Raw genomic sequence first — 17,654 nt, 5'->3', positions numbered from 1 at the left:
ACATATGAAATAAAACTAATTGGCTTCTATCTATACTAATCCAGAGAAGTTACTGGGTATGTGTAGAGCTATCGTGGGAATCAATAGCAGTCATTCATTCTTTCCATTTTGGTTTTTCTTCAATAAGCAGATTAGATTTTTTATGGCAGCTGTCACCTGGCATTAGGTTAGGGTCAATTTTTTCTTGATGTATTTATGGTAATGAAAATGAACCTTGCAAAAAGCGAAGATTTATAGCTTTCAAGTCAGATATTTGGAAGAAATAACTTATCTGACAATCCCTAAAAGCAGTTTCATGATACATTATCTGATTTATTGTTGAGTTGAATCCAAACCCTTTATTATAAATAAGCAAAGGAAGAGTAGTAACTCCATTCAGTATTCAATACTTCATTCTGCATATAGTGGACATGCCAAAAATGCGACTTTTTGGCTGATTACTTTTGCTATGTCCTTGTTAATAAACATTTCTTGTTACACTAGTTTCCAGATTGTAGATTTATATTCTACCATAAATTATAGGTAAATTGATAAATTCTTCAGTGTGTTTCTGAAGATGGCTGTTGATCCTCAATTTTATTCTGGGTTTAGGGCCTATTTCTAAAAGACGAAGCAGTATGTAGCCTATGTAAACCTTGACTACTCAAGGATTGCTGCTAAAATCCAGCCATTTGAGATTGTGACCATTTTGCCATGGCCTCTTTTATTCCCTGATTTGAGACTTACAGATTCTTCATCCTTTGTGGTAGTAATGGTTCTGGATTGGGTTTAAATTAGAACTGCAGGTCTTCTTAACCTAAGTCAACAACCTATAATAATTACCAGTCTTCTATTTGTGAGTCACAGTTGCCTTTTTGTGGAAGGAAAACTAAGTACATGTGTACATCAGTTCTACAGAGGAAAAAATGTATTTTGACTTAAAAATTATTCTGACAGAACTTTCTGTAAATCTGGTTCATATTGGACACCGGTAGGTTTTGAAAGAAACCCACTTTGTGTTTTTTTTTTTTTTTGACAGGCAGAGTGGACAGTGAGAGAGAGAGAGAGAGAGAGACAGAGAGAAAGGTCTTCCTTTGCCGTTGGTTCACCCTCTAATGGCCGCTGCGGTAGCGCGCTGCGGCCAGCGCACCGCGCTGTTCCGATGGCAGGAGCCAGGTGCTTCTCCTGGTCTCCCATGGGGTGCAGAGCCCAAGAACTTGGGCCATCCTCCACTGCACTCCCTGGCCACAGCAGAGAGCTGGCCTGGAAGAGGGGCAACCGGGACAGAATCGGTGCCCCGACCGGGACTAGAACCCGGTGTGCCAGCGCCGCAAGACGGAGGATTAGCCTGTTGAGCCACAGCGCCGGCCTAAAGAAACCCACTTTGTAAAACTAGTAGAGTTTCTCTTTTTTATTAAGCCTTGGGAGTCTTAAGGTACAGTGAGTATGAGTGATTTCATGTCTTTGAAAGACATCAGAATGCTGAAGATTGAGCCATTTTCGGTTTCGTTCTAGGTTTGAAATTGTTAGGTAATAGCCTAAGATCTTAGGTTGATCTGTTCTTTGCAACATCATAAACACAGAGTGCACAAAGGAATAAAATAAAATCTAAAGTTCAGAATTTCTAGGTGCAAACAAGGCACATTTTAGACATGAAGAAATTTCTTGAACAAAGCTAAATACTTATTTTTATATTATTGTTAGAGGTTCACTTTTTATTTAGGTTTATAGCATTGCTTTGTAGGGATCAGGAATTACACTGCAGATAGATACACCACTATTTAAAATTTCTTCTTGTAAATGTTAATCCTAATCCAGCTCGATCCCAGGCACATTAACGGAAAGCCTATAGTTTTTAATATAGATGATTCCTTGTTAATGGAGGAATTTGAAATTACAAGTGTTAGTTCTGAAATACATTTGAAATTTTGTAAATTCCACTCATGCATCATGATATTTTGTAATGATTTATGGTTGATCTGTACAAAAGGTAATATTGCAGATTTGAGCTAAATATAACCAATTCTATGATCAGGAACTCATTTTAGAACTTGATTATATGATTAAACTTCTAATTTTTTTGAAGGTAAATCTTCCGGTTTTCCTTGCTGCCCTTGCCATTTATTTTTGCTAAGACAAGCAAAGAGTTAACAAGCATTCCTGTTTGCCATTTCCACAAAACAAAATGTGTCTTCAATATTTCTCTGTTCTGTGCTGTTTACTTACTTGTAACACCCACTTGACCAATAAACAACCTTTGCATGGTCATCACAATGAAAGGATAAGGAAATACCACAAAAAGTTGTGTAGGGTGTGTATTAGAATCTCCCATGACTAAGTTGTCTGAGAAGAGTTAATTTGTATTCTTTATGCAAATAGAGGTGCTGTTGCTTCTGAGCATTAAGGAAAGATTTGTGAATAGTCTTATGTTAACAGCACTTTTTACTGATTGGAACAATGTTTAGATTACAGTTAAAGAAATTTCTCTTTATTACATTAGCTTCTCCCCCCGCCCCCCACTTTGAATGAAAGGATTCTTAAACTCCCTTCTCAGCTGTCACATCCCTATACAGTTCTTTGCTCCAGATTTTTACCAGCATTTAATGGTCAGTGAAGAATGGCAGGGATGGGGCCTTACCGGTGAACTTGGTTTGCAGTAGTGTGTGCTTTCAGAATCATACCTGAACCCTGTGATCCTCACAGCTCTCACAGCTGATCAGGGCAAAGGAAGGGCAAACAGCGCAAAATACTCTAAATAATTTCCTGCTGCGGTTGTTCTTTGGTTTCTGTCACCTGGCTCAGCTCTTTCATTTCCAGGCATCGAGAGAATAAAAATAAGTACAAGAGAAATACTGGGTTTTCCATCCAGGGTTTAGTCACTCATCCTAATAAAAGAAAGACATCCTTGAATCTAGGTAGTACATAAGAAACAGCAAGAAATTTGCTTGCTTGCTCTCTGAGGTTTGGGTTATCTAAATGGTGCCTGACGTCAGAAACATTGTGCAAAGTGTTCTGCAATTAATTTGTTACTAAAAAATAATTTAGACTATCTTAACTAATTGATAAAATTGAATTTGTCAGAGAAACTTGGCTTTGTACACTTCCTCTCTTTGAGAAAAAGTAACCTAGTTAACGCTGTGTTGTAAGCTTTTGTGATCATAATTTGCAAAACCTAGCCAGTAGAACAATCATCTCTCGATCACTGTAGATTTTTGCCCAGAAATTTGCTTAAGGAACTATCAACTGATCTAATCTGCTTAAGCTGCATACTGTGGGTTCTCAGCACCAAATACATAAGAAGCCACCAGTAACTGTATTTCTCTTTCATTCATCAGTTAATTTATCCGTACTAATTGGAGAAAACACCAAGGCTAAATAAGAGAGAATTGTGGGGGCCGGTGCCATGGCACACTAGGTTAATCCTCCGCCTGCGGCACCGGCATCCCATGTGGGCATCAGTTCAGGTCCCGGTTGCTCCTCTTCCATTCCGGCTCTCTGCTGTGGCCTGGGAAAGCGGTGGAGGATGGCCCAGGTGCTTGGGCCCCTGCACCCTCATGGGAGACCAGGAAGAGGCACCTGGCTCCTGGCTTCAGATCAGCGCAGCACCGGCCATTTGGGGAGTGAACCAGCAGAGAGAGGACCTTTCTCTCTCTCTCTCACTGTGGCTCTACCTGTCAAATAAATAAATAAAATATTAAAAAAAGAGAGAATTGTGAATGAAAATGTTTTTAAAGAGTCATTTGTGATTCAAATATCTAGTTTCATATCTTACTAGAGATTATTTTAGGATATATTTTATGATAACTTACTAGTATTTCATTTATGTATTAGAGTTCTGAATTGTTTGAAGCTATTTGAAAACTTTTAAAGCATTTTAAATATAAAGCATTTTAAAATATATAGTATTTTATATTTATGCAGAAAATTTTTGTAAACATTTATTTCAGCAGTGCTATCAAATTCTATATCCAAACAGTGAATTAATCAATATTTATGTCTTTAATATATGGTAGATATTTTTTGTTGTCTACTTTGAAAGAATATAGAAACTTTAATTTTTAAAAGTATTTCACTAATGGCATATTTACTCATCTTCATCAAAGTCAGTAACTGTAATAATTTAAAGTAGTATAAGTCAAGACATATAATTTTTAAAAACTAATCTATGCTTTCTGTCAGCAGTTCCCGTAGAAATTAATGTTTCACTTTCTCATCAGGTTGTGGTTGAGAACTATGTCTCACTTATAGTTACTATTCTCAGGACATGTGACTAAACTTGGATCAAAGTTAAGGCTGTATGACATTTCTGGTATCTTCAGGGTGCAAAATTTAATCCCATGCCTCCGTAAATAGATAGCAGTGAGATCTTCTGCTCTCAAGTATAATTTTTATTTATGCAAGATTTTAGGCTTATCCACATCTTAGTAGAAAATTTTTTGGTATTCTTTACTTGATCTGTAGTTTTGTAATAAAAAAAACCAAAAAAACAAAAAAAGGCAGCATAACAGTATTTTATTAGGTTTTTTTCCTGAAGTGGATATTGTCATTTGCTTTTAGAGGTTGCCTTGGAGAGGAGAGACTCCAATGTATGATCTTACTTGTTAGCGATTTAGCAAACTTTTAAATGTATCCAAATGGCCATATCTTAGAATAAGGCTTTTTGAGATTAAGCTTTGTTATATGATATGTTTAGTTTAAGAATATACAGTTACAAAAGCTTAAAATCAGAATATCATTTCATTTAGGAAACTTACTCCCTTTTTGCTCTTATCTCTTATTCTGTCTTTTCTATTCACTGTGTTCACTTCTAGAATGACTCTTAAGACCACAGACCAGATGTCTTTACATTTTGCAAAACAGACATGGTGTTTGTCACACAGATAAGTGTGATTAAAGATACTGTCCCATTCACATTCCCTGTTTCCAAGTTGACCCAAGTGGGGCCAGAGGTTCAGCACACATTGAATTTTGCAGAATGATCACCCTTTAAAAAGTTCATTTCCAAAATGCATTATATTTTAAAGTGGGGGCACTTACCCCAAAATATTTAGAGGTCTTTCGAACCATTAAATAAATCCATGATCTGACATTTATGTTAATAGTTTCATTGATTAAAAGCCAGCAGTAATCCTGCCTTTGCTAGGTCAGAGTCTCCTTAGAGGTGGGTACATTTAATTCAGAGTCAACATTTTATATTCTTAGTCTGCCCTGTAAGGTCCATACACAAAACAGTGTAAACTCCCAGTTACTTGTAATTCTGTGTTTACAGCTATTTCCAAATAGAAAGGGGAAAGTTCCGTTATTACCCAGACACAATGTCACAGTGAGGAAATTAGATATAGAATTTTAACCTCTGGTGGATATTTGAAGATACTGCTTTGAATGGAAGCATTTATAGATGAGTTTTATTACCTCCCCGCAACAGCCCTGTGCTATTTATCAGAGGCAGTGTTAGCAAAAATCTCAATTAGTAACAGAATAATTGTGTTACTATGCTTCTGAAGTATAAAGCTGTGAATACATAGTTCTCCGAAATTCAGTAACTACACTGCTTTCACAAAATATGTTGGTATTGTGTATGCTATGGCTTTGATTCTCATCACCTTGTAACATATTTGAAGGGATATATAAACTGCCAGATATTCCAGCATTGCTAAATGAGTTCCTGGAAACATCAAAGCCAGGTATCAAAAGCTAGCTATATTTTGTGTGCCTGTGAAATTTCGTTAGCAGCAGCAGCAAACATACCCCATCTGTCAGGCCTGTCTCAAGCCAATAGTAGAAGAGCCTAAATACTCTGCAAACTGCATTTAATCTTTATCTTCTATCATTTTGACCTTCAGTTTGGGGAGACATTTTCATTTTACACCATAGTAATAAAATAAAAGGACCTAGGAATCATGACTGGTTAGTCTAGGTGATTAGGGTGGGTGTTAATAGTTGGAGGTCACAGGTTTTTCCTTGTAGAAACCAGTTAACTCTTACAGGCAGGAAGCCAAAGTTCCAAAGTCTAACTGATCTGGTTAAAACTGTACAGAGTATGGGTTTAGAAAAGTTTATACATACTTAACTTTTGCTGAATTCTGAGTTTTATATTTTATTTACATTAACTCCCCACATAAACATGTTCTGTGTCTTGTAATTCCTGTATTGTTTAATATCACCATTGTCCAATCACTCAGATCAAAGGATGGGATACCCTGCCACATGTAATCATTCTTCATGCAGTTAGATTCTGACTCATTTCTAGATACTTCTCAAATCATCCCTGCTGTTGTGTTGCCTCCTTAGTCCTGTCATTTGCCTCACATGCAGTTCTAATATCTATATATAGCCAAACACAGAATAATAAATATGTTAATGTTTAGCAAACATTGCTTGTCTGTATACCACTTCACCTTTCCCCATCCTCCCTGGCCAAAATTAAATAACAACCCTCTACACCACTACTGTTAAGTACCTTTATAAAAGACAAACCTGAACCTTACTGGAAATCCACTAGTGATTCCTCTGCCTGCCCACAGGATCAGAAGCTAACCTCTTAACACAGCATACAAAGCTCTTAATTATCTGGTCCCAGCCAACCTCTCCAGGCCAGTCTTATCTTTTACCATCTCCCTAATGCACACATACACCCTGACCTCCCACATGAACTGCTTGTGCTTCTTGCAGGGTCTCCTTGTGCCTTGCTTATTGGATTTACATGGCAGTCCCTCTGCCTCTGTTGTCTGTCTGGTGGCTAAGTGAACTTGGCTCACATTTCAGCCTTACTAGGCCACCTCTCGACTATCTTTCCTGACATTTTTCCCTACAGAGGTAGGCCATCTGCCTCTGAGGTGTTCCCAGCTACTTTTTACACTTTTTACACTGTGCCATAGGATTTACTCTCCTCCATTAGACTGCAGTTGTGTGGCATTTTACCTTTGTCATGTCCTTATCCCCAATTTGTAGCCCTGGAACCTAGTCACTGTGTCTATTTAAGATTTCTTTTTGGGGGCGGGCACCGTAGGGGTAGTAGGCTAAGCCTCCTCCTGTGGTGCCAGCCTCCCGTACAGGCGCCGGTTCGTGTTCTGGCTGCTCTTCCAATTCAGCTCTCTGCTAATGTGCCTGGGAAAGCACTGGAAGATAACCCAAGTGCTGGGGCCCTGCAGACAGGTTTCTCCTGGCTCCGGGGTTTGGACTGGCCCAGCTCTGGCCATTGCAGCCATCTAGGGCGTGAACCAACAGATGAAAGAATTTTCACTTTGTCTCACCCTCTTTCTCTTTTTTTTTTGACAGGCAGAGTTAGAGAGAGAGAGACAGAGAGAAAGGTCTTCCTTTTCCATTGGTTCACCCCCCAAATGGCTGCTACAGCCAGCGCACTGCGCCGATCCAAAGCCAGGAGCCAGGTGCTTCCTCCTGGTCTTCCATGCGGGTGCAGGGCCCAAGGACTTGGGCCATCTTCCACTGCCTTCCCAGGCCACAGCAGAGAGCTGGACTTGAAGAGGAGGTACTGGCACTGCAGGCGGAGGATTAGCCAAGTGAGCTGCAGCACCGGCCCTCACCCTCTTTCTGTCTATAACTCTACCTATCTAAAAGATAAATAAAATAAAAAAATTTTTTTTCATTGTCAAGTTTCCTTCTTGGTTTCAAAAACTTTGTAAATAGGAAAATTTCCTGAAATGGTTAGGCTTTTTAAAAAACAAAGAAATGGTTAGGCTCTTTAAAAAAACAAAAAGATTTATTTATTTATTTATTTATTTGAAAGGAGGAGTTACAGAGCCACAGAGAGCGAGTGAGCGATATCTTCCATCCGCTAGTTCACTCCCCAAATAGCCACAGTGGCCAGAGCTGGGCCAATCAGAAGCCAGGAGCCTGGAGCTTTCTCTATGTCTCCCACGTGAGTGCAGGGGCCCAAGCACTTGGGCCATCTTCTGCTGGATCGGAAGTGGAGCAGCCAGGACTCGAACCACCCATATGATATGCCAGCACTGCAGGCAGTGGCTTTACCCACTGTGCCACAGCACCAGACTGTGGTTAGGCTTCCATATGCATAAACTCAAGGATTGTATAAGCAAGAAATCATATTTTTACTAATTTCTATTTTGTTCACCCTGTGTTTCTAAATTAGTTTTGGTTCTCATTCCAGCTGTTTATCATTCACATTGTGGGACCTTTCTACTTATTTTTAATATTACATAGAAGAAATGTGGGGCATATTTTATGACTTAGTGTGGGTGTTCCTTGCATTGGTAATGTATGTTGGGAAATGTTGGCTTAATTGGTATGTGAAGTTACTTGTTAAGAGGAGAACCATTGTTATAAAGCATCTAAATTATGAGACTGGGTGTCCTTTTCAGAATTTTAAATGAATTTTTTATCTGGATTTCTATTCTGGTATGTGTAGTGGTATGTTTGTTAGCAAAACATGCAAAAAAACTGTTGTTAGTATTTCAGTTGTTCAAATTCATTTTTCCCTTTATAGCAAAAATCAGCAACCTGTTCACAAGAATATTTTTTTCCTGACTAAGGGTTATATCTTCATTAAAGCAATACTAATTGGTTTAGCTATGTGAATTTTTAAAGTATACTGGCAGTTCTCTTTATTTTAGAGACCAAGAAAGAGAGCTTCCTTCTGCTGGTTTACTCCTAAAATGCTTGCAATGGCCAGGATTGAGCCAGGCCTAATCATGGAGGCAGAAACTCCATGCAGGCCTCCCACTTTGGGTCCCAGGCACCCAATCTCCCCCCTTTTTAATATTTTATTTATTTATTTGAAAGGCAGAGTTATAGAGAGGCAGAGAGAGAGCAAAAAAAAGAAATCTTCCATCCGCTTGTTCACTCCCTAAATGGCCTCAATGGACGGAGCTGCACCCATCCAAATCCAGTAGCCAAGAATTTCTTCCAGGTCTCCCACATGAGTGCAGGGGCCTAAGGACTTGGGCCATTTTCCACTGCTTTCCCAGGCCATAGCAGAGAGTTGGATCGGAAGTGGAGCAACTGGGTCTTGAACTGGCACCCATATGGGATGCCAGAACTGCAGGTAGTGGCTTTACCCACTGTGCCACAGTATCGCCCTCCCCCCCCCCCCCCCAAATCCACTTGAGCCATCAGTTGCTGCTTTTCAGGGCGTGCATTAGTTGGAAGTTGGAATCAGTGGCAGAACCGGGACTCGAACCCAGGCACTTTGATATGGGATGTGGGCATTTTAACCATTAGGCCAAATGCCTATCCCTAATCACATGATATATTTAGCAAAATGTAAATCATGCTACACTGTGGCGCTCTCTCATACCCCTTTATGGATGCCCTTAAGACAGATACTGTTTTCATCTACCAGGATTATTGCACCCTGCTTCCACAAAGACTCCCTTCCTCCCCAGTCTCTAACATTGTCTTTCTAGTTCAAAAATTTTATTTTCTATTAGAGAGAAGGAGAGTTCCCTGCCACTGTTTCATTCCCCAGTGCCTACAGTAATTGGGGTAGGCCAGGCTGGGAACTCAGTCTGGGTCTCCCATTAAAGAACCCCATTACTTGAGCCATCATCTGCTGTCTCCCAGGGTCTGCATTAGCAGGAAGCTGGAATCTGAAGTAAAGACAGGACTCGAACCTAGGTATTTTGAATGGGACATGGGTATCTTATCTGCTAGGCCAAATGACCATCCCTTCTGTTCAGTTTTCACATGTCCTGTATTTACTACTTTGACCCTGTGTCCCCATCTGCTCAGTACTCTAACTTCCCACCCTTATACCTTAAGGCTCTGAGACTGTACTGACTTCCTTACCTCATGGCCTGATGTGTTTTACATTACCTTGTATACCCTAGTTCATATTTCTTTGTCTCTTATGTCTGAGGGTACTTCAAAGAGTTAATGAAAACATGAAATTAAAAGTGTCAATTTATTTGGATGCAAAAAACTTTTTAATATGAAGAAAATGTGTATTAAGAAAACTTTATCCATGAATTTCAAAATTCTTTGCACAAAAATAAACTCACTTTTATTTTTCCACAAGCCATTTGAAGTACCATTGTACCCTTTTTTAAAAGGTTCCCTTTTCTAACTTCATGTCCTGCTCTTGTACTTACCCTTCTCCCAAAAAGTAAAATGCTTGAAGTGCTCTTGTTCTCTTACACAACTCTTTATTCACCATTGATATTTCCTAATATTTAAACAGTCTTAAACTTCTTTCTCTTATAGAAAGCTACGTTGGATTGATAAAGCCTTTTATTTTCCTGAACTTTATCCAATCCTGGACACCAATAAGCACTATCACTCCAGTAACGCTACCTGTCTGTTCTTTGTCTTTTCATTACCTGAATGTACTTTCCATTGATAGAAATTTACTGCTTGCTTGATTATATGTTTTGCTGTTGTTCTCCTGAAGCCCCTAGAAGATAGGGAATCACATCTGTTTAATTCTTTGTGTGTTACCTAATACAGGTCCACCTTTACCATTACTGCACATAGATGACTCATAACTGCTTTCTGATAATAGGAAACCTTGGTTTGATAGAGTGGTGAATGTTGAGCATTTGGCATATGTATTGCACACATTTGTACTGATGCAGATCATGAAGGGAAAAACTCTTGTCTTTGGATGTTTAAAGCATTCCCTATTTAAGAGACAGCAGGTGGTAAAATTAATCTTATAAAAAGATAATTTAATGTTTTTCAAATTTGTTATTTTGCTTCTGTCAAGTCTAGAAAAGCATATTGAAAATCAAATAAGGCTAAAACATTACTTTGATATATCAATCCAAAGAACAGTTGATTGTGGTAAATTAGGATTTGTCATAGAAATTTCATAATGCCCCAAGGACTCAAATGCAAAGAGGATGTAGCAAAAGCTGCAGTTGTAGATGCCTTTCTCATGCAAATCATTATCTATGAGGTCTCAATAACACAGGCTTACGGAGTAATTGCTAGAGTGTTGTCCAGAATAAAATCTGATATATAAACAGCAAGAAGCTTTGGCTGTTGTATACATGTTAACATAATGACTGTAAGAAATCCTTGAAGGAAATGCTAAGGATTTGTTAACTCATAATTGGGAACAGTTGCTGGGAGATAAGTTTACAAGGGGAAAATATGTTTAGAAACTCGAAATGGTCTTAAGGTTTGTATCCTTCTTCCCAGTCATAACATCTTCAAGTTAAATAAAAATGGTTTAAGGCAACTTGATATGAAGTTTAATTTAGTCATGAGAGTTGCAGTTTTTAGGGTGTTTTCTTCTTTTAGGATTTCTCAGAAACATTTTACCTTTTGGTTTAAATATTCCTATTTACCACAAGGCCACAACAGCCAGGGCTGAGCCAGGCTGAAGCCAGGAGCTAGGCGTTTCTTCTGGGTCTCGCCTGTTGGTGCAGGGGCCCAAGCATTTGGGCCATCTTCTGCTGCTTTCCCAGGCATGTTAGCAGGGAGCTGGACAGGAAGTAGAGCAGCTGAGTCTCAAACCAGCATCCATATGGGATGCTGGCACAGCAGGTGGCAGCTTTACCTGCTCTGCCACAACACAGACCCTTGTCAGAGGTGTTTTGAGACGCAATAATTGGTATTCATGGAGGGAAAGGGAGAGAAATGTCTCAGGTTTGGAAGGTAATTTTATAGTCCTCATTAAAGTGCTTCAATATCTACCTGAGCATATTAAAAAGACTAAGAACTCTGCAGTAAGTAAATTGTTTATCTGTATCCAAATATTTTTCAAGCATTTAACTCCAAAGTTCTTTTTGCACAGAAGGAATACCTATTAGCTGTCTTTGAAACAGATGTTCTAAGAGTAGAATTTGGAAGGTGTTTCACTAACCAACAAAACCTATAGGTCAAAATTAATGCCTTTTTCAAAATTCTAATTTACAGCAGGGAAATAATTTGATTTTGGCAAAGTCTGTCCTAACATGGATTTCACATGTGCCAGTCGTTCTGAATGCCACTGGATCTGAAATATCCCATGTTTTTAGACATCCATTTAGAAACCTGCTATGGAAGAGTGTAAAGTATGGAGGAATATATTCAGGGATTTAGTTAATCTGCTAATATTTATGCTGCTATTTTATATCTAATTTTGTGTACTTTCTTGGGGAACTTAGCACACACACCAGTTAGTTAAGGGATGAAATGTTTCAGAAGCTAGGTGAAGTTCCATTGAAAAGCAGGGACAAATATTTTAATTTGACTGCACTACTCTTTATAAATTAACTTCTGATTCTGATAAATTAATGTCTGATTCATATGGTAGGACTCTTCCCACAAACAAAATGGTGATGTTTGTAGAGTGCTGGTACAGTAGCAGTGTACCAGATAAAATGACAAAAATATTTTCCTATCTAAATCTTTAATAATCTAAGCTATTTTTCTCTTCATGTTTTGCCAACATTTTCCTCCTCACAGGATAAAAGATAATATTGATGTTGGGTAAATGAGCAGTATTGGCTTCATCTGGGCTCATTTTATTTTCCCTTTTCTTTTTGTCTTTCATCAGGCAGTATTGTATAGTGGTACTCAAAAAGCTCATGTAAAATAGAATGAAAAGGTAAATTCATTTTAGCACAAAAATTTTTTGAATTTCACGCAGTAGTTTTTTTTGATAATACACATTTTATGAACTTTTTGAAGACTCCTTGCATGCATGAATTTCAAATTTTCCCACCAAAATAAACTTTTGATTCCATTTTCTGCAAATGGTTCACTCCCCCAGATGTCTGCCATGGCTGTGGCTGGCCCAGGGCCAAAGCTGGAAGCCAACAACTCAACCCAGGTATCCTGTGTGGGTGGCAGGAACGCAGTTACTTGCACTATCATTACTACCTCCCAGAGTCTGCATTAGCAGAAATCTGGAGTTCAGTACCAAAGCGAAGTATTGAACAGAGGTATTCCAGTATGGGACACACACATCCATAAGGGACCAAGACTTCTTAAATGTTAAGCTAAATGCCTACCCCGCCACAAACTATTTTTTTAAAAGATTTTATTGGGGCCACTGCTGTGGTGTAGCAGGTTAAGCCACTGCCTGCAGTGCCAGCATTCCATACGGGTGCCGGTTCAAGTCTCGGCTGCTCCATTTCCGATCCATCCAATAAACTTTATAAAGTGTACCTGTATATGTTCCTGTGCTTAGGTAAACTGATGCCTCTGAAAAGAGGGCAAGTTTCTAGAGAAATTTCGTTTGTTATTCTCTATCAGTTTCATCCTAAAACTGAATCCCTGATATTCTAAGACCAGGTGTGGAGGGAAGGGTGGGGTTTTGATTTGTGGTAGGGCAATGGTACTGTGGCTTTCACAAATCCTGCAGTTTCCATGGCCTGGAAATTTTAGTCTTACAAAAGGGCACTTAGGGAATGGGTGCTAGAAAAGCAACCAGAAATTTCTTTTTATTCCAAGTAAAGCAAGTTTTGAAAATTCAACAGCAGACTACTAGATAACTAGATATTTTTAATCTCCAATGAAAAGTTTAGATATTTTAATTTTGCAAATACATTAACAGTTTCTTTTCTTGGATCTTTTTAGAGGACAAGAATTTTGGGCAGATTTGAATGCCATGAATGTGTACGAAACAACTGAATTTGACCAACTACGAAGGCTGTCTACACCACCCTCTAGCAATGTCAACTCTATTTACCATACAGTCTGGAAATTCTTCTGTAGGGACCACTTTGGTTGGAGAGAATATCCTGAGGTACTTACAGTTCTTTTTTAAAAGGCAATTTTTTTTGGTCTTTTTCTGTCTGTCCTTCCTTCCTGCCTAACTGTGACTAGGCAGAATTATAAATTGTAATCAGAGAGTTTATGGATATAAAATGGAGTCTTACTGATAAAAATAAAAATATTTCTCTTTATTTTTCTGAAAATGTGTTTCTTTCCATTAATCAGAAATCCATCCTATAGGATACCCATGTTATCAGAGAAGTCAAATGGTTTCTCCAGAATCTTAGGCTACAGAAGTGAAGTACCTAAACCTGGTGTGACCTTTGGAATAATTTTAATGAGATGAAAACTGGTATAGATTTTGGCTATATCTGGCTCCTATGTTAATAGAGATGGGATCAGAAGCCTAATGGAAGCAGTCACTCACTCTCAGGTCACTGAAAAAAGTAGTGGAAAATAGTTGAGCTGTGGTCAAGCAAATGAATTTTGTTATATGTACACATGCATCTATATCCAGAGATTGTGAGAATAGTTCATCATTCACAAAACAAGATTTCAAGATGATTATGATTTATTTTACCTCTGAATGACAATCCTGAGTCAGTTTTAAATTTAAACGCCCTGTAATAGCCTTTAAAGATTAGTTTACCTTCTACAGATCTGATCTTGTTAATTTGGCTAAATTAATTTCTAGCATTACAATAAGGAAGAATTGACCCTCCCTAGATTTTTTTAAGGCATCAGTAAAAGAAAAAATGACCTAGTTATTATGTTAATTACTGTAAAACACAATATTGACTACATTTCTGACTCCCTTTTAGGCAATCACTAGTAAGAAGCTATCTAAAATGTATTATAGGACCAGCATCTTAGAGTAGCAGGTTAAGCTGCCACTTGTGATGCTGGCATCACAGAGTCCTCATTCAAGTCCCAGCTGCTCTGCTTTGATCCAGTTCCCTATTAATGCACCTGATAAAGCAGTTGAAGATGACCAAGTATTTGGGACCCTGCCACCCACGTGGGAGATCTGGATGGAGTTCCTGGCTCTTGACTTCAGCCTGGGCCAGACTGCTGTTAGGACCATTTGGGAGAGTGAATCAGCAGGTGGAAAATTGTCTCTCCCTCTCTCTCTCACACACACATAAGCCAGTGAATGGAAGATTTCTATCTGTCTCTCCCTTCCAACTCTCTATGTCTTTCTTTCTACCTTTCAGACAAATAAATCTTTAAAAGTAAAATGTTTTCTAGAATATGTGTACTGCCCCTATGTTTTTCCTTAGAGGTTTTTTTTTCTTTCTTTAAACATTACCATCTTTAATTCCTTTTTTGAAAATTATCTTTAAAAATAAAAATAAAATCTTGGGGCCAGCATTGTGCCATAGCTGGGATGCCAGCATCTCAATGGAGCCAATTCATGGCCCAGCTGCTCCAGTTCCTTGCTAATGGCCTAGGAAAAGCAGCAGAAGATGGCCCAACTGTTTGGGGCCCTGCCACCTATGTAGGAGCCCTGGATGAAGCTCCTGGCTCGCTGGTGGCTGTTAGGACCATCTGGGCAGTGAACCAGCAGGTAGAAGTTCTTTCTCTTTCTGCAACTCTGACTTTAAAAATAAAAAAAATCTTTAAAACAGAAATCTCTAACTCATTGTCAAGGTTCAAAATAGAATAGTTTCTTGGGTTTCGCGTTTCAAAAGAGGGTTATCCATGTAGGGCTGGAGCTGTGGCATAGTGAGTAAAGTCGCAGCCTGCAATGCCAACATCCCATATGGGTACCAGTTTGAGACCTAGCTTCTACATTTCTGATCCAGCTCTCTGCTGTGGCCTGGGAAAGCAATAGAAGATGGCACAAGTGCTTGGGCCCCTTCACCACATGGGAGACCTGGAAGAAGATCCTGGAACCATTGGATGGAAGCTCATTCGCTCTCTCTGCCTCTGCCTCTCTATAACTCTGCCTTTCAAATAAATAAATTTTTTTTTTTTTTTAAGGTTATCCATGCTCTTCTAAACAGGGAACAACTTTCTGCTGTGCATTTCTGAGGGGAAAAAAGCCCTACTTATAAGGAGAATTAATTTGACTCACTGTTCTTTATTGAATTTCTGTGATGTTAACTGTGAGGTTAACTCTTTTTGCCTCCAGTTATGTTTTCATATTTTATAGTGATTATTAATTGACTTGGTTTATTTCTTTACCTTGTTTTCTACTCCATAGTCTGTTATTCGATTGATTGAAGAAGCCAACTCTCGAGGTCTGAAGGAGGTCCGGTTTATGATGTGGAATAACCATTACATCCTCCACAACTCATTCTTTAGAAGAGAAATAAAAAGGAGACCCCTCTTCCGCTCCTGTTTTATACTGCTTCCATATTTACAGTAAGTATCTATTGAAAATTCTCATCTTTAGACTTATTTTATGTAGATGCACCACTTATTGCCAGAGAGAAGATTGTATATTAAGAGAATTTCTTAGTACTTAAAGAATGTGAAATTCTGAATTTTTTGGATTTAATCCTTTGATAAATAGAGTTTAGATAAGCTACAATGAACCTGACACTGAAAGAATGAATATCCTGTTGTAGTTTTTGAACTGAAAAGGAGAGTAAACATTTTTTTTATAACTAAAAGTAATTATGTTTGAATGAGGCACAGAGCTTGCATTTGCCTTTCAAGGAAGATTGAGTTTCCCTTTCATGAGGGACTACTTCCAAGATGAGACATTTCTGTGTTCCTAGAGTGTGCTTTTCATGTTATTTATATTCTCATTTGCTAAGAAAAGCATATTGTCCTATGGTACACAGTAGAACTGGTACACTAAATATAATTTCTTAATAAAAGGGTTAAATTGAGCTCACCTTTCTGAATTGTAAGTGATCTCTTCTTCCATTTTCCCAAAGGCCATTTCTTGCTTTCTTCTCCAGATGGCCTACTAACATATCTCCATAGGTACTAAAAGGTAGGGCTCATTACCATTAGCCTGGCCATTTTTGAAAGGCAGTGTCTTCAGGGAAATCATTAAATACTTCAGTCAGTCAGATAATCATCTTCACGGCCTGATTCTGAAAATGATACTGGGTTTACTTGATTTTGTGAACTTAGGAAATCTAAAATAATATTGGTTGGTGTCTTAGCTGTGAAGTGAAGTTGCTGTTTTTATATTCCTGCTTTTTAAAATTTCAATTCCAAACTGTTTTCCACAAGTTGTTATGACAAAATCTTTATGATTCTAATTCTAGTATTGCAGTGGGAACATTAAAGACAAAATGCAAATGAAAATCCCTGAAATGATCAATATCTAAAAGAAATGTGCAATAAGACCAGTTTTAGAAGTATATATTGGCTTGGGTTAAGTGTGTGCTTTCTTTCAAGTCCAAATGTGAATAATCTTACCTTGTAGGGTTTTTTAATTAGAACTAATAAAAATGCATTTTTGTGATTTACTAGCACAGCTGGAGATAGTGTCAGTGTCCAGTAGTTAGGAACATATTGTTCTCCTGGTGAGACAGTAGAACTCATTAGTTGAGACCAGCAGCTTGGCATGCTGAGCCAATCAAGCAAAATGTTGCTTCTGTGTGATGGTAAGTATGCTCATTCTAGTGCTGCACTGTTGGGGAAGTTTTAATAAATGATGAAAATATATTTCAGTCTTAAAGCAAGTAATTATGAAATATCTCCTTTTAAAACTTAGGCTTGTTTTATAGAAGTATGAATTATAAAAATAATAGAAGCAGTAGTAGAATTAATGCCACTCTGTAGCATTACTACATTTATAGTATAGGCTTACAAAAGAAGGTAAATGGTTACTCCTTCTTCCTTTCTCTCTTTAAAGTTTCCATTTTATTCTTCCTCTCTGAAACAGTGATAATAAGTAAGAAGTCAGCAAATCAAAAACATTAGATGTAGGAACTTAGGATCAGACAAACATTAAGTTTACCAGGTGGTATGGATAAATGTAGCCATCCTCTCGGCCCTAGTTGGTGCTGAGGGACACTTGAACTGGCTTGGTAAGAAGAAAAAAATAGGAAATTGGTTCCAAAAAGTGAATTTCAGAAGTAGACTCC

General features: G+C 38.2%; 1 protein-coding gene across 1 annotated transcript in view; it reads left to right on the top strand.

Moving 5' to 3' along the window:
* Nucleotides 1-17,654, top strand: part of TIPARP (TCDD inducible poly(ADP-ribose) polymerase) — a 31,599-nt gene that overhangs the window by 9,585 nt on the left and 4,360 nt on the right. The window contains exons 3-4 of the mRNA XM_062212630.1: nt 13,465-13,633; nt 15,809-15,969. Coding sequence (XP_062068614.1) covers nt 13,465-13,633; nt 15,809-15,969 — 330 coding nt within the window. The remainder of the gene's footprint in view (nt 1-13,464; nt 13,634-15,808; nt 15,970-17,654) is intronic.

Source organism: Lepus europaeus, chromosome 2 (assembly GCF_033115175.1).
Source record: "Lepus europaeus isolate LE1 chromosome 2, mLepTim1.pri, whole genome shotgun sequence".
NCBI lineage: Eukaryota > Metazoa > Chordata > Mammalia > Lagomorpha > Leporidae > Lepus > Lepus europaeus.
The sequence above is the reverse complement of the archived record's forward strand: the minus strand, read 5'-3'. Positions and strand labels throughout refer to the sequence as shown.